The sequence below is a fragment of the Oncorhynchus mykiss genome, chromosome 9 (assembly GCF_057628025.1).
Source record: "Oncorhynchus mykiss isolate SJ-2025 chromosome 9, ASM5762802v1, whole genome shotgun sequence".
NCBI classification, from domain to species: domain Eukaryota; kingdom Metazoa; phylum Chordata; class Actinopteri; order Salmoniformes; family Salmonidae; genus Oncorhynchus; species Oncorhynchus mykiss.
Genome location: NC_143030.1, coordinates 19,655,978 through 19,676,768, shown reverse-complemented (window position 1 = coordinate 19,676,768; position 20,791 = coordinate 19,655,978). Strand labels below are relative to the sequence as shown.

At 45.9% G+C, this 20,791-nt stretch overlaps 1 protein-coding gene across 3 annotated transcripts in view; it reads left to right on the top strand.

Annotated features, from left to right (window-relative positions):
- The window catches only part of LOC110532940 (sushi, von Willebrand factor type A, EGF and pentraxin domain-containing protein 1), a 155,842-nt gene that overhangs the window by 119,008 nt on the left and 16,043 nt on the right, over positions 1–20,791 (top strand). For all 3 annotated transcript variants that reach the window (XM_036987453.2, XM_036987454.2, XM_090183690.1), the window contains exons 29-45: positions 245–368; positions 506–676; positions 970–1,143; positions 1,304–1,423; positions 1,744–1,920; positions 5,146–5,230; positions 6,055–6,246; positions 7,251–7,418; positions 7,688–7,886; positions 8,004–8,477; positions 8,774–11,544; positions 11,827–12,058; positions 12,938–13,093; positions 13,917–13,980; positions 14,091–14,264; positions 14,492–14,668; positions 17,357–17,542. In XM_036987453.2, coding sequence (XP_036843348.2) covers positions 245–368; positions 506–676; positions 970–1,143; positions 1,304–1,423; positions 1,744–1,920; positions 5,146–5,230; positions 6,055–6,246; positions 7,251–7,418; positions 7,688–7,886; positions 8,004–8,477; positions 8,774–11,544; positions 11,827–12,058; positions 12,938–13,093; positions 13,917–13,980; positions 14,091–14,264; positions 14,492–14,668; positions 17,357–17,542 — 5,644 coding nt within the window. The remainder of the gene's footprint in view (positions 1–244; positions 369–505; positions 677–969; positions 1,144–1,303; positions 1,424–1,743; positions 1,921–5,145; positions 5,231–6,054; positions 6,247–7,250; positions 7,419–7,687; positions 7,887–8,003; positions 8,478–8,773; positions 11,545–11,826; positions 12,059–12,937; positions 13,094–13,916; positions 13,981–14,090; positions 14,265–14,491; positions 14,669–17,356; positions 17,543–20,791) is intronic.

The following is a 20,791-nucleotide window of genomic DNA, read 5'->3' as shown; positions in this document are numbered from 1 at the left end:
CTTCTGACCCACTGGGAATGTGATGAAAGAAATTAAAGCTTAAATAAATCATTCTCTCTACTATTATTCTGACATTTCACATTCTTAAAATAAAATGGAGATCCTAACTGACCTAAGACAGGAAATCTTTACTAGGATTAAATGTCAGGAATTGTGAAACTTCCGACTTCAACTGTATGTGTGTGAACCACCAATCATTTTCTGTACCTCTGTCCCATGAAGTGACCTCCATATTTCTCTGTAGATCAAGATCCTAGCCAGCACCTGCCCAGGGAAAAACATCAGAGGCAACGTCCTGGCCTGGCCTGACTTCCTCAATGGGGTGGTAGGGAGAGTGAAGACTAACCCCAACTGCATCTTCTGCGCTGGTGAGGGACAAATATAGGATCAGCTTACACTGGCCAAGTCCTAACCTTAACCATAGGCGGAGGGGGAACAAAACAGATTTTAAATCAGTGTGTAGGAAAACATTAACCCATTTCATTCTCCTATTTGTGTTTGTCAGACTGCCCCCAGCTAGAGAATGCAGTGCCTCACCTGCGTGCGTCCAGTCCAGCGGTCAGTCCCGGGTCTCAGACGCAGCTGTCCTGTGTTCCCGGCTTCTACCTGGTGGGGGAGCCGCTGCTGCAGTGTCACAACAAGGGAGAGTGGAGCCACGCCCTGCCTCGCTGTGAACGTGAGGGACCATTAGTTACACACATCCACGCATGAACATAGAGACAGACACACACACACACACACACACACAAAGCAGAGGTTACATTTGAGTCATCTATGTCCATAAGCATGGCCTCAGTAATGGAGTACCACCATCAAAAAGCAACAAACACCAAAACCATTCCCAACCCCAACATTTCCACCTATCTGACCTGAGTATGGTATCAGATGGGATAATACTATCTCCATTCATAACCAAACATTTACCATGTAACCTGTGTATGTACCATGTACCTCTGTCTACGTGTATAGGAGTGAAGTGTGGTTCTCCTTGGCCCCTGGAGCATGGTCTGTTCCAGGGTGCCGACTACCATGCAGGCAGCTCTGTGGTGTACCAGTGTAACCCAGGGTTCTACCTGCTGGGGGACGCCAAGGTCCTCTGTACCAACAGTGGGAAGTGGGGAGGCAACACGCCCGCCTGCCTGGGTAAGACCGAAACGGACACAGTGGATGAATATAAACGGTGTCATACTCGCACTATTTGCATCATACAATTCATGTACATCTACCGTATTTAGAGTGTATGTCAATGAATACAATGTTTTCAATCAGCGCAGAGTATAACGACATGCGTGTGTCCACACAGATGTGGATGAGTGTGCACTGGGCTCAGACTGTGATGAACACTCCAGCTGTCAGAACACAGACGGCTCCTACACCTGCACCTGTATCCACCCCTACAGCGGAGACGGGAAGAACTGCACAGGTAACACACACATACTGTAACGTACTCTAGGCCTGGACCACATACCACCTGAGCCAAAGGTTTCCCCCCGGTCAGTTCATGTGGTCAGGAAAATCACATTTCCCTAACAATTACATTCTTCCTAGTTATGAGACACGTTTCAGAACCTCTTCGCTACAGTACTGTATAGCAATGCCTCTCGTGCCTTTTGCTTCATCATCATCAAACATCTACAGTTCACCTCTGCCAAATGTTTTAATCCATTCTTATCTGTTGGGACTTCAAGGTGCAGTAGCTACAGTATCAAACCATTTTTCTCTGTATGTATGTTATCAATCTAGAACCAGTGAAGTGTGAGAACCCGGGGGCTCCAGAGTTCGGCTATAAGGACGGTATTAACTTCCTGATGGGAAGTGAGGTCGTGTTCACCTGCGAGGAAGGCTACGAGCTGATTGGCTCATCTCATGTCCTATGCCTGGAGACAGGAAGCTGGAATGGTGTTTTCCCGTACTGCAGAGGTATGGAGGACACCAACATGGTTATATGTAATATATGCTGTAGTGATAATGATAATCATGATAGAATCATAATAATGTAATCATAATAATGATAATCATGATATGAGCATAATAATAATAATGATATATTCATAAAAGGAATAATATTATAATAATCATAATCATAATTATTATAATCATAATATATGGCATGCCCTACTCAAGTGTTCTGCTTGGGTTTCTATATCATATCAAAAATAATCTTGTTTTCACATAATGCTTTGCTGTCACTAACAGTAGAGATCCAGCATTATTATGTACTGTATGTTAATTTTTCCAGAAATACCCAGTTTCATGACAGTCCATTTACATTTGAGTAATCTAGCACAACCCTCTTATCCATGAGGTACTTAGACAACTGTATAAATAACACAATTATCCTCATTATGCCCATCACGCCTTCATAGCTCTCAGATCTGCCTAACCAAAGCCTTCAGTCACAACGGTTATAATGGAGGCTTGATGTTGGGTAACGAGCGACAAATGCTAACTGTTTGTTTTTATCCTGAACACTCATACTCTCTCTCTCTCTCTCTGTCTCTCTCTCTGTCTCACTCTCTCTCGCTGTCTCGCTCTCGCTCTCTCTCACTCTCGTTCTCGCCCTGTCTGTCTCTCTGTCTCACTCTCTCTTTCTCTCTCTCTCAAAATCAACTGGCATATAAATGTCCTGACCCTCACACAAAAACGTGTGTGTGTGTGTGTGTGCATAATGGGTGATTATGTGCTGTGCAGCTGGCTCTTTGTCTGCCCTGTACTGTTGAAACAGAATCTTTCTACTTCACCGTTGGCAGTGCCTGCTGAAAGGCCTCTGGACCGGGTCACTGGCCACTGGATCTATTTCTAACCCACACTGGTTCTGGATCTATTCCTATCCCACACTGGCTCTGGATCTATCCCTAACCCACACTGGCTCTTGATCTATCCCTTACCCACACTGGTTCTGGATCTATTCCTAACCCACACTGGCTCTGGATCTATCCCTTACCCACACTGGTTCTGGATCTATTCCTAACCCACACTGGCTCTTGATCTATCCCTTACCCACACTGGCTCTGGATCTATTCCTAACCCACACTGGCTCTTGATCTATCCCTTACCCACACTGGTTCTGGATCTATTCCTAACCCACACTGGCTCTTGATCTATCCCTTACCCACACTGGTTCTGGATCTATTCCTAACCCACACTGGTTCTGGATCTATTCCTAACCCACACTGGTTCTGGATCTATTCCTAACCCACACTGGCTCTGGATCTATCCCTTACCCACACTGGTTCTGGATCTATTCCTAACCCACACTGGCTCTTGATCTATCCCTTACCCACACTGGTTCTGGCTCTATCCCTAACTCACACTGGCTCTGGATCTATCCCTAACTCACACTGGTTCTGGATCTATTCCTAACCCACACTGGCTCTTGATCTATCCCTTACCCACACTGGCTCTGGATCTATCCCTAACTCACACTGGCTCTGGATCTATCCCTTACCCACACTGGTTCTGGATCTATTCCTAACCCACACTGGCTCTTGATCTATCCCTTACCCACACTGGTTCTGGATCTATCCCTAACTCACACTGGTTCTGGATCTATCCCTAACCCACACTGGCTCTGGATCTATCCCTAACCCACACTGGTTCTGGATCTATCCCTAACCCACACTGGTTCTGGATCTATCCCTAACTCAAACTGGTTCTGGATCTATCCCTAACCCACACTGGTTCTGGATCTATCCCTAACCCACACTGGTTCTGGATCTATCCCTAACCCACACTGGCTCTGGATCTATTCCTAACCCACACTGGTTCTGGATCTATTCCTAACACACACAGGCTCTGGATCTAACCCTAACCCACACTGGTTCTGGCTCTATCCCTTACCCACACTGGCTCTGGATCTATCCCTTACCCACACTGGCTCTGGATCTAACCCTAACCCACACTGGTTCTGGATCTATCCCTAACCCACACTGGCTCTGGATCTATTCCTAACCCACACTGGTTCTGGATCTATCCCTAACCCACACTGGCTCTGGATCTATCCCTAACCCACACTGGTTCTGGATCTATCCCTAACCCACACTGGTTCTGGATCTATCCCTAACTCACACTGGTTCTGGATCTATCCCTAACCCACACTGGTTCTGGATCTATCCCTAACCCACACTGGTTCTGGATCTATCCCTAACCCACACTGGCTCTGGATCTATCTCTAACCCACACTGGCTCTGGATCTATCCCTAACCCACACTGGCTCTGGATCTATCCCTAACCCACACTGGCTCTGGATCTATCCCTAACCCACACTGGCTCTGGATCTATCCCTAACCCACACTGGCTCTGGATCTATCCCTAACCCACACTGGCTCTGGATCTATCCCTAACCCACACTGGCTCTGGATCTATCCCTAACCCATACTGGCTCTGGATCTATCCCTAACCCACACTGGCTCTGGATCTATCCCTAACCCACACTGGCTCTGGATCTATCCCTAACCCACACTGGCTCTGGATCTATCCCTAACCCACACTGGCTCTGGATCTATCCCTTACCCACACTGGCTCTAGATCTATCCCTAACCCACACTGGCTCTGGATCTATCCCTAACCCACACAGGCTATGGATTTATCCCTAACCCACACTGGCTCTCAATCTAACTCTAACCCACACTTGTTCTGGATCTATCCCTTACCCACTCTGGATCTATCCCTTACCCACTCTGGATCTATCCCTAACCCACACTGGATCTATCCCTAACCCAGTCTTATGAAAGCCTTGCAGGGGAACCTAGCCTGAGTGACAGGCTGTTTGTGCTATCATGCATGGTTTGGCATGACAAGCGGTTGGCATGATAGCACTTAACCCCCCACAACAACAGCTCCCCGGGCACACAGTGTGGCAACCCCCTGTGCCTCTCCCCCCAAAAAATTATGTGTGGAGGGGTTGGGTTAAAAGAGGAAGTAACATTTTGGTTAGACCTTGTGCGCAATTGACCAATTAAGTGATCTTAATAAATATTATGGATAGATACATGTCAGTATATGGACAACGACTCCCAAGACATGTATCTTGTCAGTATATCAATAATCTTTGATTAAGATCACTTAATCAAACGAGGCTAAGAACCTTCTGGAAGGAGTTTACTAGAACTGATCAGCCCTACATGGTATTGTGTTGTTCTTCAGCCCTCTCGTGTGGAAGGCCCTCTGTCCCAGAGAATGCCGTGATGAAGGGCACCAACTTCACGTTTGGAAGCAAGGTGACTTTCAGGTACCACCGTCAGCCATTTACAACAAGTGTCACGCTTACAAAGTAGACCATTTAGACATGACAACAGTATGAATTTGCTGTTGCATTGAGATAATGTCATTGCATTGAGATAATGCTGTTGCATTGAGATAATAATGTTGTTGCATTGAGATAATGCTGTTGCATTGAGATAATGCTGTTGCATTGAGATAATAATGTTGTTGCATTGAGATAATAATGTTGTTGCATTGAGATAATGCTGTTGCATTGAGATAATGCTGTTGCATTGAGATAATAATATTGTTGCATTGAGATAATGTTGTTGCATTGAGATAATGCTGTTGCATTGAGATAATAATGTTGTTGCATTGAGATAATAATATTGTTGCATTGAGATAATGCTGTTGCATTGAGATAATGCTGTTGCATTAATAGTTAAGTGAGATAAAAGCTTCTCCTCTTTATTTTCTCTTTCCAATTGAGATATCGTATAGCAGAGGTATTCAACTCTCACCCTACGAGGTCTGGAGCCTGCTGGTTTTCTGTTCGACTTGATAATTAATTGGACACACCTGGTATCCCAGGTCTAAATCAGTTCCTGGTTAGAGGGGAACAATGCAAAAATGCAGTGGAATTGGCTTCAAGGTCCAGAGTTGAGTTTGAGGGCTGTCTAGTGTATAATATACAGTATATTACAGTAAGTAAAGATGCCAACAAACACATGTATATAATGGGAGTTAAGCTAATAGATAGTTGCTGAAATTAAACCTCTATTTATATTGCCACATCTCCCATATTCCCCCATTATGAATGTACGTACACTATTTCCCTTTCATCCACTCCAGCTGTATTAAGGGGTTCGTCCCAGGTGACCCCTATGAGATCCAGTGTCAGGCCAATCTGAAGTGGAGCAGTGCGCCCCCTGTCTGTCAGCCAGTCACCTGCGGGGAACCTCCACACGTAGACAATGCAGATTTCACCCTCAAAGGGAAAACCTACCTGTCTACAGTGATCTACAGCTGTGCAGAGGGATACAGGTTAGGATGGAATGTCTGTCCTGGTTTGTCATTTCTGTTCTTATATCCACGTAGTGTCTCAGTGTTGGAGTGCTGATCTAGGATCAGGTCCCCCCCCCCCCCCCAACTGTCCACATAATCATATTAATTATGCTCTAAAAGGTCGAAACTGATTCTAGACCAGCAGTCCCAGGTCGTATAGGTCGTATAAGGGGTTCATAAAAGGACAAGATCCATTTACATCTAAAATAATAAGACGTTCATTAATCAATAGATTGAAGCGCCGCATGCAGTGACTTTGAAAGTGGTAGCTAGTAATATATGCTAGTAATAATTGGCTGTTGTTTCATACTGCTTTACGGGGATTGTAAAGCTAAGCAACAACATGTATTCAATCCACAATGCTGAACATGTGCATGTAACATAGAAACATCTCTATTTTAAATATTTTGATCTTGAACAATGTTTATTTGACCTATGGTCAGCGCCATCTTAAATTGCCTACCAGTGACGCGACAATGGCAATATGGCAATTTATAGACACAGTTAGCTGGCGTTCTAAAGCCTGGTGTTTCCCTTCCCCTTTAAAGGTGCTGTGAGTGTATGCGTATAAGTATTACACAGTGTGTGTGCAAAAGGCATTCGTGTGTTAAAGGCCCAGTGCAGTCAAAATAATAAAACATTTTCCTATGTTTTGTATCATATTGTACAACAGCTAACAAAACTAACACTGTAAAAGTGTGAAAAAATGTCATCAGTGCTATTTCCTGATAGTTGCTGGTTGAAATTATAATCTACACAGCACTTTCTAATCAGCAGGTTTGCATGGGCGGGAGATTCGGCTTTCCATGGTGACATCACCATGTGGTAAATTTCTAGCAAAATTCTTGCTTGTATTTTTTGTTGTTGTTGCAAAAAACAAACAATTTGCCCGTTTTAATGGACAGTCGATTACAGTAAGGTAATAATTGTTATCCAGAAATGATTTGATATTGATATAAAAACTACTGCTTTGGGAATTTAAGACTGCAGGGCTCTGAGGAGGTGGTGTGTGAGGCGTCAGGAGAGTGGAGCAGCCCTGCCCCTCTCTGCGCCAGTGTCCACTGTGGAGACCCCCCCGCCCTCCGGGACTCAGTGACCATGGGGGACGACCACACCCTGGGCAACAAGGTGCACTATGTCTGCAAAGAAGGGTAAATACTGTCAACCATGTTTCGTTAGTTATACGTTATCAGCGTGTTAACTCAATTGAGGCCTTGCCACGCATTTGTAAGAGACCTGACTGGACAAGACTACCTCAATGTTAGCATTATAGTTATTGTCATTAAAGTCAAGTAGTAGTTTATGTAGTTATAGTACAGTAGTAATGGTGTGTATATATATGATTGTGTATGTTTACTTTTTGTTACATTGTTTAGATGTATTACCTCCTGCCCTGATCTTCATTGATTGGTCCCCACAGCTACACTCTGATTGGACCAGAGTCCAGAGAGTGCCTGTCGACTGGCCAATGGAGTCCCACTTCCGCTCAGTGTGTCCCCCGCTCCTGTGGCCCTCCCCCTTCCATAGACCACGCCCTTGCTGTCGCCGGCCACCAGCTGTTTGGCGACACGGCCAACTACTTCTGCACGGACGGCTACACCGCTGGCAACAACTCCAAGGTTATTCATCTATTTTATTGCCCTTCATTTTTAAAGTGTCTTTCATGTTGTTGTTTTAAAGTAAAGTGTGTTGCGATTCTAAACGCAAAGTTCAATAAAGTTTGATTTGATTTAAAGGTGGTCTGCAATGCCCAGGGATTGTGGGCGCCCCCCGAAGGCCAGGAGGCCCCTCATTGCATCGCCACCTTCTGCCAGCGCCCACCTGACCTGCCCCATGCCATCTTGGACTCGGTCAACAAACTCAAGTACGCCAGCAACACAGAGCTCAACTACAAATGCGAAGAGGGCTTCATCCTCAACACGACCGCCAAATTGAAATGCATGATGGGAGGGGAGTGGACTCCATCACCATACGAAGTGGGTTGCGTCCCGGTGCGTTGCTCCAAACCGGGGGGCATCGAGAAGGGGTATGTGAGTGGGACCAACTATAGTTTTGGAGCGATGGTGGCGTATAGCTGTGATAAGGGTTTCCTGATCCAAGGGGAGAAGAGGAGGACATGTGAGGCCAATGGAAAGTGGGGTGGGGTCCTGCCTGTCTGCCAGCCTGTCTCCTGCCCGTCCCCACCGTCACTCGAGAATGGATTCATCCAGGTATGTTGTTCCTCTGCTAAAATTCATGTCAAGGCTCAATGTAACAAGATGTAGAAAAAAATGTACTTTATTCAATACAAACAGAAACATTGTACATTTTGCAAATCCCATAAGTGATTCGAAATAACTAAAAGGTCCATTTCAGAGTTCCCACTCATTCCTGTGCTTGGTCATCTTATTTGATCATAGAGAAACAACAAGTTACATTCTTTCTGGCAAGATATCACGTGTCATCTCAATCAGAACACAGTGTACTCTGTATCATAAAACATCTTATTTTGTGTTCCAACCCACAGAACGAAGGTCATTTCACCTTCAACAGCAAGGTGACATATGCGTGCGACGACGGCTACCGACTGACCGGCCATCCGGAGAGAGTGTGCCAGGCCAACCGCCAGTGGTCCAACGGCGACCCGCCCGTCTGCCACATCCTGACCTGCGACCCCCCGCCCATCATCCTACATGGCCAATACCGTGGCTCCGTTGGCTCCGTCTTCGAGGTGGGCCACAAGGTTGAGTACGTCTGCGACGAGGGCTACGAGCTAACCGGCGATGCTGTGTGGATGTGTCTGAAGTACGGCAAGTGGGACAAGTCGAGTCATCCACGCTGCTCGCTAGTCCATTGCCCAGAACCGCCCCTAGATGAGAACCACCTGGTTCTACGTAGTTTGGACTCTGGAATCGTGGAACTGTCCTGCGAGGATGGCTATGTTCTCCACGGCGCCCGGACCCTCCGCTGCACCCTCGCCCAGGAGTGGAACGACACCTTCCCTGTCTGCAAGCAGGTGTTTTGCGGTCCTCCGCCTGAGGTGGCATTTGGTGACCCGTCATCGGCACCGTTGTCTGCTCCATCCTATTTCGGCTCGGTGGTGAGCTACTCCTGCATGGACGGATTTACTCTGAGGAAGGAAGGGTCTGTGACCTGCCAGGCAGATGGATATTGGAGCAGTCCTGTCCCAGAGTGCATCCCAGTAGAGTGTCCCCAACCTGTAGAGATAGCTAACGGCATAGTGGACGTTCAAGGACTGATGTACCTCAGCACGGCTCTCTACAGCTGTAAACCTGGGTATAGCTTGGTTGGTAACGCTACAGTACTCTGTGGTGAAAGTGGGCACTGGATCGGAGGTGTACCTTCCTGTCAACCAATCGAGTGTCCCGTCCCGAAAGAGATACCCAATGGGAAGGTGGCATATAACAAACTCCAGTTCAACCACGTGGTCAACTTCTCCTGTCATCGCGGTTACCGTCTACATGGTCCCGAGACGCTGAAGTGTCTAGCGAACGGGGAGTGGGACGAGGGGACGCCTGTGTGCGTCCAGATCTACTGCGCTCCACCGAACCCCATAGACAACGGCTTTGTGGAGGGTCTCGACCACAAGTTCGGCGTCACCATCTTCTACAGCTGTTTCCCCGGCTTCCAATTGGTCGGCCAGAACCACCTGACCTGTGAGGAGTTCGGTTGGTCCAGTTCCGTCCCAGTCTGCATCCCCTCTGACTGCGGCCTTCCCCCTCATATCGACTTCGGCGAGTATTCGAGGCTCTTGGATCCGAATGCGGAGCTAGCCGGGAGGGACGCTGCTATAACCTCCATGCCTATAGGTGGTGCTACAGTGCCATTATCACCCATGGATATGAGCTTCCTGCATGGGACTGTAATAGTGTACCGCTGCCATAAGAGCTATGAGCTCACAACCTCTACTTCCTTAGTGTGCCTGGAGGAGGGGAGGTGGAACGGGACAGCTCCCATGTGTGTTCCTGCCGAGTGTGAGGATCCGCCCAGCCCGGACCACGGTTCTGTGAACGTCACAGACACATCCCTGGGTAGCCTGGTGAAGTACAGCTGTGAGGAGGGCTACGAGTTAGAGGGGGAGTCAGTCAGACAGTGTGTGGCGGGCCGACAGTGGAGCGACCTACCGCCTGTCTGCCGACCTATATCCTGCGGTGACCCGGGGGACATCGATAACGGCTCGGCCGAGGGAGACTCCTTCCTGTATCTGGAGGTGTTGCGTTACGAGTGTAGTTCCGGGTTCGTCCTGAAGGACGGTGACACAAGGACCTGTAAGGCAGATGGGAAGTGGGATGCTGAGAAGCCTTGGTGTGAGCCTATCTCCTGTGGCTCTCCCGTCGTTCCTAGTGATGTCACTGTGACAGGGAAGGAATATACGTTTAACAAACATGTAGCGCTGAGCTGTAAGTCCGGCTTGCTCCTACAAGGCCCCTCTGTTAGTGTCTGTCAGGCCGATGGTACCTGGAGTCATGGGTCGCCTGAGTGCCGTCCAGCCCACTGCGGTAGACCAGCATCCATCCCCAACGGTCGAGTCCTGGGCTCTGACTTTGGCTACAGCCGTGAGGTGTGGTATGAGTGTGAGGAGGGGTACATCCTCAGCGGTGGCGAACCCAAGCGGATGTGTCGAGAGGACGGACTCTGGGGGGAAGGTCCCACCCCTCGCTGTGACATCATCGCCTGTGACCCGCCGCAGGACATCAGCCACGGTTACCTCAACGGCTCCAGCTTCCACTATGATGATGTCGTGGAGTACGTGTGTTTTGACGGGTACGAGGTCTTCGGTGACCCCGTCTTACGCTGTTCCGCCCAAGGCCATTGGGTCGGAACGGTACCGGAGTGCCGCCCCTGCCTCTGCACCCCTCCAGTGTTAAAATACGGGGTGGTACTGGGGCGCGACCACGCCTGCGGCGACCGCGTCTTCTTCCTCTGCGACGAGGGCTATAAGGTCCTGGGGCCGGCGGCTGCAACTTGTGAGAAGGGCGGGGTGTGGAGCCCGGGTGTTCCTGTGTGTGGCCGGGGTAGGTGCGTGGCTGCCCCGCCTGCAGTACCCCATGCTGTCCTGCAGGGCGCCAGCACCACTGTCCCAGACACAGTTACCTACAGGTGCAGGCCGGGTTACCAGATGAAGGGGTCCTACCCCCATGTTACCTGTGGTAGGGAGGGCAGGTGGGGCGAGGTGAGGATCAGCTGTGAGCCCATCTCCTGTGGAGAGCCAACTGCTAAACAACATGCCCACATGGTGGGAGAGATGTTCACCTTCGGAAGCCAGATCCAATATAGGTGAATTTGAACTTCTGTATCTTTCAGAGAGTTAAAACCTCTTTGTTCATATAGGTGTTAGAGAAGTTATATTCAAGTAGATAGTATGATATTTATTATCCCTCTTTCTCTCCCTCTCCCCGCCCCTCTTTCTCGCTCTCTCTCACATCCTCTCTCCCTCATTCTCGTTCTCTTCCTGTCTCTCTCCCTCCCTCACTACATCACCCATTTCTCTCTCTCTCTCTCTTTCTCTCTCTCTCTCCCTCCCCTCTCTCTCTCTCCCTCCCCTCTCTCTCTCTCTAGGTGTGATGAGGGGTATGAGCTGACCAGCCAGTCTGACTCTCTGACCTGTCAGTATGACGGCACCTGGTCTAAACACATCATCAGGTGCCACCCCGCCCCATGTCTGCTCCCTGCCAACCTCACCACCCACGTCCTGGTCACGGGGGAGGACCTCACCCCTGTAGGGGGGGCAGTCACCTTCTCCTGCCCACCTGGGTTCCTCCTGCAGGGGCCAGGCCTGGCAGAGTGTCTGGTAAGACTGTTTTAATGCACTGAAAACATGAAGAGATGATTTACACCCAATTTACATCCACTCAAGTGTCGACATGGTCAATGTGTTGCGATGGTCAGTGATGCTGGATAACATTTTAAATTAATATACACTGAGTGCACAAAACATTAGCAGCCCCTTTTGCCCTCAAATCAGCCTCAATTCGATGGGGAATGGACTCAAGGTGTCGAAAGTGTTCCACAGGGATGCTGGTCCATGTTGACTCCAATGCTTCCTTCAGTTGTGTCAACTTGGCTGGATGTCCTTTGGGTGGTGGACCATTCTTGATACACACGGGAAACTGTTGAGCATTTAAAAACCCAGCAGCTTGCAGTTCTTGACACTCAAACCGGTGCGCTGACACCTACTACCATACCCCGTTCAAAGGCACTTAAATATTTTGTCCTGCCCATTCACCCTCTGAATGGTACACATACACAATCCATGTCTCAATTGTCTCAAGGCTTAAAACTCCATTAGCCTGTCTCCTCCCCTTCATCGACACTGATTGAAGTGGATTTAACAAGTGACATCAATAAGGGATCATACATTTCACGTGGATTCACCTGGTCAGTCTATGTCATGGAAAGAGCAGGTGTTCCTAATGATTTGTACACTCAGTGTGTATTGTGTTCAACAATACACACAACTTTCTCATTTCTACTTTTTTTTTTACTCTAGACAGCTCTCTGGTCCGTAATCACATTTCTCTCAATCCTTCCTATGTTCATTCTGGCTTTCCATCGTTTACATTTGAGTCGTTTAGAATACGCAGCTAGCGCCATTTACAGATCCACCATTCACAGATGTTTACTGAACATGAATTAATGTCATGATTATTAACTCATTCTGTTGTTGTAGCTGGGTGGTAGCTGGTCTCCAGGCCTCTCCTCTGTCTCCTGTGTTCTGGTGGTTTGTGAGAAACCTCCTCCTCTTCCTCATGGTATCTCTAAGGGGGACAGTTACAGCTGCGGAGACATCGTCTTGTACACCTGCCTGTCTGGGTTTGAGATGAAGGTAATGTCTGATACAAAATTATATTATTACAATATTTATGTTACAATATTATTACAGAACAGAGACAAATAGACAATTTAGCTTGAATTTCAAATACAATATAATTGTATTTGTTATATGCGCCAAATACAACAGATTTACTGTAGACCTTACTGTGAAATGCTTACTGACAAGCCCTTAACCAACAATGCAGTTCAAGACATAGTTAAGAGTTAAATATTTACCAAATAAAATAAATTGAAAATAAATCAAATCAAAAAGTAACACCAGAAAATTACATTAAAATATTGAAGTATATACAGGGGGTACCGGTACCGAGTCAATGTGCAGGGGTATAGGTTAGTCAAGGTCATTTGTAAAGTGACTATGCATAGATAATAAACAGCGAGTAGCAGCATTGTAAAAACAGATGGGGGGGGTTTAATGTAAACAGTCCGGGTGGCCATTTGATTAATTGTTCAGCAGTCTTATGGCTTGGGGGTAGGAGCTGTTAAGGAGCCTTTTTGTGCAAAACCTCATTGATCATGATATTTTGAGTGCATGGAATTTTTCCAATTGCTACAGTGAGAAATCAAATAAATTCTACTTTCACTCTTACTGGGTGAAAAGTAATCTGCTAATGCCTAGGCTAATGTTCCATTACTGGAAATAACATGATGCAATTTCCTATAAAATGGTGGGTCATAATGTTAGCAGAGAAAGCTGAGTCACTGTGAGATAAAGCTGAGTCACTGTATGTTTAGAGAGATTCACAATGACCAGTGTCTATTTGGTGTATACAGTATGTGTTCAGTGTTTAATACTGTGACTCACCTTGTTACAGGGAGACTCTGTGCAAACCTGTCAAGGAGATAGAACATGGAATGGGGCTCAGCCTACCTGTGTCGGTAAGTGTGTGTGTGTTTGCGTTTGAGCACACGTCCAATCCGTTCATTCATGCAATGCTTATGAACCCCATTTAACTCCAGTTTCCTTCTTCCATCTTGTGCGTCCTCAGCTGTGTCGTGTGGTCCACCTCCCTCAGTGGAGAATGCAGAGTTACAGGCATCAGGGGAGACGTACCAGAGCAACGTCAGCTATGTTTGCAACCCTGGCCTACATCTAATTGGTGCACAGAACCTCACCTGTTTGGCCAACGGAACATGGAGTTTGCCTGCACCAACGTGTGAAGGTATGAGTTATTCATACTTCATCGTATTGTCCACAGTCTGTATCTGTTCAAATGTCTCCTAAGCAATGGTTTTGGAAATGTTTGACAAGGCAACTTGAAATGTGAAGCATGGAAAATCAAGGTTCTTTATTACCCTCCCCTCTCTCTCTTTCTCCATCTTTCTCTCCCTCTTCCTCTCTCCCCTCTCCCTGTCTACCTCTCTCTCCTTCTCCCACTCTCCCTCTCAGTTGGCCAGGGTTGTAACATCCCCAAGGAGTTGTTGAATGGCAGGGTGCAGGAGCAGAGCCTGACCACCGGGCGTGCTGTAGCGTTTCAGTGTGATAAAGGCTACGCCCTACAGGGGGATGCTCTGGTGGCGTGTATGGGCGATGGGACATGGAGCTCCATCTTCCCCTTCTGTCATCGTAAGACTCTGAGACAAACATGAATGTGTTCGAATCTCTTCTTTTTCTTCTTGCTGCATAGAATCAGGGCAGGAGTTTTTCTTGGTCAGGTCACATGACTGAAAAGAGGGTCCAGTTTTTCCTGGTGAGGTCACATGGTCAGGGAAACCTCCTGACAGAATAAAAGAGACAGCTGGTGGTTTTATCTTATTCATTTAGCTCAGGCTCTGTTCTTACTAGTGGTTTGCACCCAATCTACACTGAGAACAAACCAGAGAAAACCAAAAGTATTTCCACACCTCACATTCTTTAGGGGTTTGGACATCAGCTTTGCACAACAGACCACACAGGGTGGGGAGGGTTGACAAACACAGACACACACACTAATACCACACCACAGAGGAAGGGGAGGGTTGACACACACACACACGCACACACACGCACACACACACATACCACACCACAGAGGGAGGGAAGGGAGCACCAACACACACACACACACACACACACACACACACACACACACACACACACACACACACACACACACACACACACACACACACACACCACAGAGGGAGGGGAGGGAGGGCCGACAAAGAATGCCTGTAATACTTTGCAACTTCAACACTGTTTGACAGGCAGTTTCAAAACTGTAGCCAATGCCCTGAAAGTAATGTGATTAAGGCTGTTTACACAGGCAGACAAATTCTGATATTTTGTCCACTAATTGGTCTTTTGACCAATCACATCAGATCTTTTAACATCAGATTGTTTTCAAGACCCTTCATTGAAAAAAATACCAAATTAAATCTAATTTGATTCGTCACATCCACATGGTATATGTGCAGATTTGAATGCGAGTGTAGAGAAATGCTTGTGCTTCTAGTTCCGACAATGCAGTAATATCCAACGAGTAATCTAACCTAACAATTTCACAACAGCTACCTTATACACACAAGTGTAAAATAATTAATAAGAATATGTACATAAAAATTAAAATATATGAATAAGTGATGGTATAGAATGGCATAGGCAAGATACAGTGGATGGTATAGAGTACAGTATATTCATATGATATGAGTAATGTAGGGTATGTAAACATTATATGAAGTGCCATCGACGTGTCTGCTTGGGGGGATGTATGCGGCTGTGATTATAATCGAAGAGAATTCTCTAGGTAGATAACGCAGTCGGCATTTGATTGTGAGAAATTCTAAGTCAGGTGAACAGAAGGACTTGAGTTCCTGTATGTTGTTATGATCACACCACATCTCGTTAATCATAAGGCATACCCCCCCGCCCTTCTTCTTTACCAGAAAGATGCTTGTTTTGGGCCTGTGTACCAGAAAGATGCTTGTTTTCTGCCTGTGTAAACGCAGTATAAGAGCACTGATGGCTGATTAAGGTTAAACGAAATGACAGCCTGACCTGGTGTATCTAAGCTTCTTAGATTAGGTTTCTTTGACACGATCATTAGGCAAGTTTCCAGGTTTATTAGAGAAAAGCTATGTAGCAACAAAAAAACATTGCGACGTGTGTAATGGAAATGCCCGCTATCGAATACATTTTATAAAGATTGTTTTTATCCGTTAGACAAGGGTGAATTTGTATGTTGTCTAATTTTATTTATTGCGACAAATGGAAAATATGTTTTTCGAATAAATTATGATGCCAAATCATTTTTTTAAGGTACATGTGATGTCATAACGCAACTATAAAGCTCTACTACTGATTTAATCCTAAACGCCTACTGCTTGCTAAATCTATTTTTCAACTCTAAAAATAATGTGTCATTGCAGGACAGGGATTGTCTGGACTTTCGCGACTGCCTGAATTGCTTCGCCTTGCTTTTCGGTTGGCTGGATGCAAGTTTCACCATCCAATTTGTTTCCAGATCTACAGCAGGAGTGCAAGTCTCTCCATGACGACACGTTGGCACATGATCATTATTTGAATGGCAAATATTAGTCAATTCTTGCATTCTATCCATGCTGGCTTTTGCAGGTTACCTGAGATGTGAAACAGATCAGTGGGAGGGGCATAGGCAACAGGCTGTCACCTATTTATTATTAATAATGACGGCCTATCACGGACGACTGTGAGCCGCCCTATGGGACTCCAAATCACAGCCGGATGTGATGCATCCTGGATTTGAACCAGGGACTGTAGTGACACCTCTTGCACTGAGATACAGTGCCTTAGACCGCTGCACCACTCGGGAGTCCAATGCACAATTAGCCTAAATGGATCATGGAAACCAGTTCATTTTTATTCGACAGTAGGTTTTTGCGGAAAAGTTATTTTTTTTACAGTTCAACGGAAATGCACCGTAACAGGCAATCAATTTTCGATGCAAACTTTCTAAACGTTGACAACAACCAAAAATCACTGGATAAAAGTAATGGAAACATAGCTACTGACTCAGCTTTTCCCAGAGGGATATACTGCTACTTGAGCAAAGTGTGTAATAGAGAACTCTGTCATTATAGGTGACCCACAGAGCTGACATAGTCTCACAAATATTTACACACCTTGTTATGACATGTACATGTAGACCCTGGGCTTTTGCTGAACCTGTCTCTAATCCACCATCATACCCTGTATACACACATTCATACATATTCATGCTCCCCTACTGCTATTCCCCCGTTCATTTGTCATGTCTACATCGTAATCCAATACTATATTCTGTGTCTCCCCATGCAGCCAAACCATGTCCCCCTCCCCCTGGATGGAAGGAGAGCAGTGGGAGTGTTAACACTTCTAAACGGCTGTTCTACGTGGGTCAGTCATTACCGTTCACCTGTCCCAAGGGCCACCAGGGAAAAGGCACCGCCTCCATCACCTGTAGGAGCGACCAGACATGGACCCCAGTCAGCACTGCCTGTGAGAGTGAGTAGAGGCTTTAAACTACTGTTCTTCAAGCCTGGTCCTGGAGATCCACATGGGGTGTAGGGTTTTGTTCCAGCCCAGTACTAACACAGCCAATCAGCCAATCAGCTCATTATTGTACAAGAGAATGTGTTGCCAACTACCTTTTTTTAGCTGGTTATCTAAAGTTAATAAATAAACCATTAACCACTAAACTAGTGCAGGTCCAGCCTTAGCGACATTGGCAGAAAGCAGATGTTGCTGGTTTTTAGGGATACAGTATTTTCAGACTAACTTCTGTGGAGACTTTGCTCAGGCATCTTTCTATGCCTGCTAAATTAGGTTAGCGCAGGGCTAGAACGAAAGCCTGAACACAAAACCTACCTCATCAGGACAACCCAGTATACTACGCCGAGAGTGTCTGGTCAACCATGTAAGATATGACTGGTAGGTAGGCTACACCAACCCTTCCACCACATATTAGTGTTTCATTACTTCACGTCCCAACCAGGATATTGACATTGGAACGAAACGACAATTTAAAGATAAGGTGTAGCATTCTTGGCCAACATAGAAGGATTGAATCTTACTTCCTCCGTCAACTCTCTCTCTCTCTCTCTCTCTCTCTATACACCTTCATCTGGTACATGTCAAGGTTAGTGTTTTATTAAAAAGAACAGCCATAAAATCAGTGCAGCCATGAAGTGTGTTCTCTAGGTTGTGTCCGAAATGGCACTCCGCTCCCTATATACTACTAGCCCTATGGGCCCTGGTTTTAACAGTAGTGCACTATATAGTGAATAGGGTTCCATTTCAGATGCAGCCTACAGTAGGTGGAAGGAACACCCATGTCCCAGAGGGTAGATGTGAGAGATTAGTTACAGTTGAGAATGAGTCAGCATATTGATATTGTTGTTTACCGGGTGGGAGTTTACTCTGATATAATGTAGAAATGCGTACCAAATGACCTCCTATTCACTTTATAGTCCACTACTATTGACCAGGGCCCATAGAGCTCTCATCAAAAGTAGTGCACTATATAGGGAAAATAATGCCATTTGGGACGCGAACGAGGGCTGGATTCAAGTATCGTGGAAGATCTGCGTAAAAATGTAAAGGTAATTTCTGGTTGGGCCGACATACGCAGCATTTACTGTGAATGCAGTCTCTACGGTCTTTCTCTCAGATTCCTAGAATCGCTCCACTATCCCTGCTCACAAAGACACAGATATCACTTGAGTCTGTAAAAGAGAAACACATACAGTTGAAGTCGGAAGTTTACATACACATAAGTTGGAGTCATTAAAACTCGTTTTTCAACCACTCCACAAATTTCTTGTTAAAAAACTATAGTTTTGGCAAGTTGGTTAGGACATGTACTTTGTGCATGACACAAGTAACTTTTCCAACAAGCCGGATTACTTCACTTACAATTCACTGTATCACAATTCCAGTGGGTCAGAAGTTTACATATACCAAGTTGACTGTGCCTTTTAACAGCTTGGAAAATTCCAGAAAATGATGTCATGGCTTTAGAAGCTACTGATAGGCTAATTGACATCATTTGAGACAATTGGAGGGGCACCTGTGGATGTATTTCAAGGCCTACCTTCAAACTCAGTGCCTTATTGGTTGACATCATGGGAAACTCAAAAGAAATCAGCCAAGACCACGGAAAAAACAATTGTAGACCTCCACAAGTCTGGTTCATCCTTGGGAGCAAAAACGCCTGAAGGTACCACGTTCATCTATACAAACAATAGTACGCAAGTATAAACAAGGAAGGAAGAAAGGAAGAAGCCACTGCTCCAAAACTGCCATAAAAAAGCCAGACTATGGTTTGCAACTGCACATGGGGACAAAGATCATACTTTATGGAGAAATGTCCTCTGGTCTGATGAAACAAAAATAGAACTGTTCGGCCATAATGACCATTGTTATGTTTGGAGGAAAAAAGGGGGAGGCTTGCAAGCCGAAGAACACCATCCCAACCGTGAAGCACGGGGGTAGCAGCATCATGTTGTGGGTGTGCTTTGCTGCAGGAGGGTCACAAAATTGATGACATCATGAGGAAGGGGAAATTGTGTGGATATATTGAAGCAACATCTCAAGACATCAGTCAGGAAGTTAAAGCTTGGTCGCAAATGGGTCTCCTAAATGGACAATGACCCCAAGAATACTTCCAAAGTTGTGACAAAATGGCTTAAGGACAACAAAGTCAAGGTATTAGAGTGGCCATCACAAAGCCCTGACCTCAATCCCATAGTACATTTGTGGGCAGAACTGAAAAAGCTTGTTCGAGCAAGGAGGCCTACCCACCTGACTCAGTTATACCAGCTCTGTCAGGAGGAATGGGCCAAAATTCACCCAACTTATTGTGGGAAGCTTGTGGAAGGCTACCTGAAATGTTTGACCCAAGTTAAACAATTTAAAGGCAATGATACCAAATACTAATTGAGTGTATGTAAACTTCTGACCCACTGGGAATGTGATGTAGGAAATAAAAGCTGAAATAAATCATTCTCTCTACTATTATTCTGACATTTCACAATCTTAAAATAACGTGGTGATCGTAACTGGCCTAAGACAGGGAGTTTTTACTAGGACTAAATGTGAGGAATTGTGAAAAACTGAGTTTAAATGTGTTTGGCTAAGGTGTATAAACTTCCGACTTTAACTGTAGTGTGTTTACACATACTGATACACGACTTGACCCATGAACAGAACATGTTCAACTCACACAAGCATTTCTTTTAGCAGCTTTGGCTGCTTATATAATATCTCGTGGACGGATCTACGTAAACATAACTGGTAGCATAGAATCTGTGGGGAAGGAATGGGATGTGTGGAATTACAAGCAGCAGTAGTTCCAGGGCTTAGGCTGTTTTTTTGACAAATCCAAATTTTGCAGGCGTAAGTATCTTTCCAATTTTGGAAGGGATGGGGCGTTTCGTCTCATAACGTGCAAAGAGAGAGGGTGGAGCTCGTCATTCTAGCATCTCTTCATCTCTTAACAAGTATGGACCCAGAACTTAATCGCGCAGCTGACCAATTGTGTGACACTTTAGTTTAGAATTAACCGAGGTGACTGTTTAAATAAACTGAATTTACTGCTGTTGTTTCCCCTACAACGCAGAGGTCAGAAATGTGGAAGCCAGCAGACGGTGAGCACATAGACCACTTAAAACAAGATTAACATGGGGAAATCTCTGAGGCTCAGGTTGTTTGCAAAGCAAAATCATTGCTGCATATTCTAAAGCATTTCCTGTT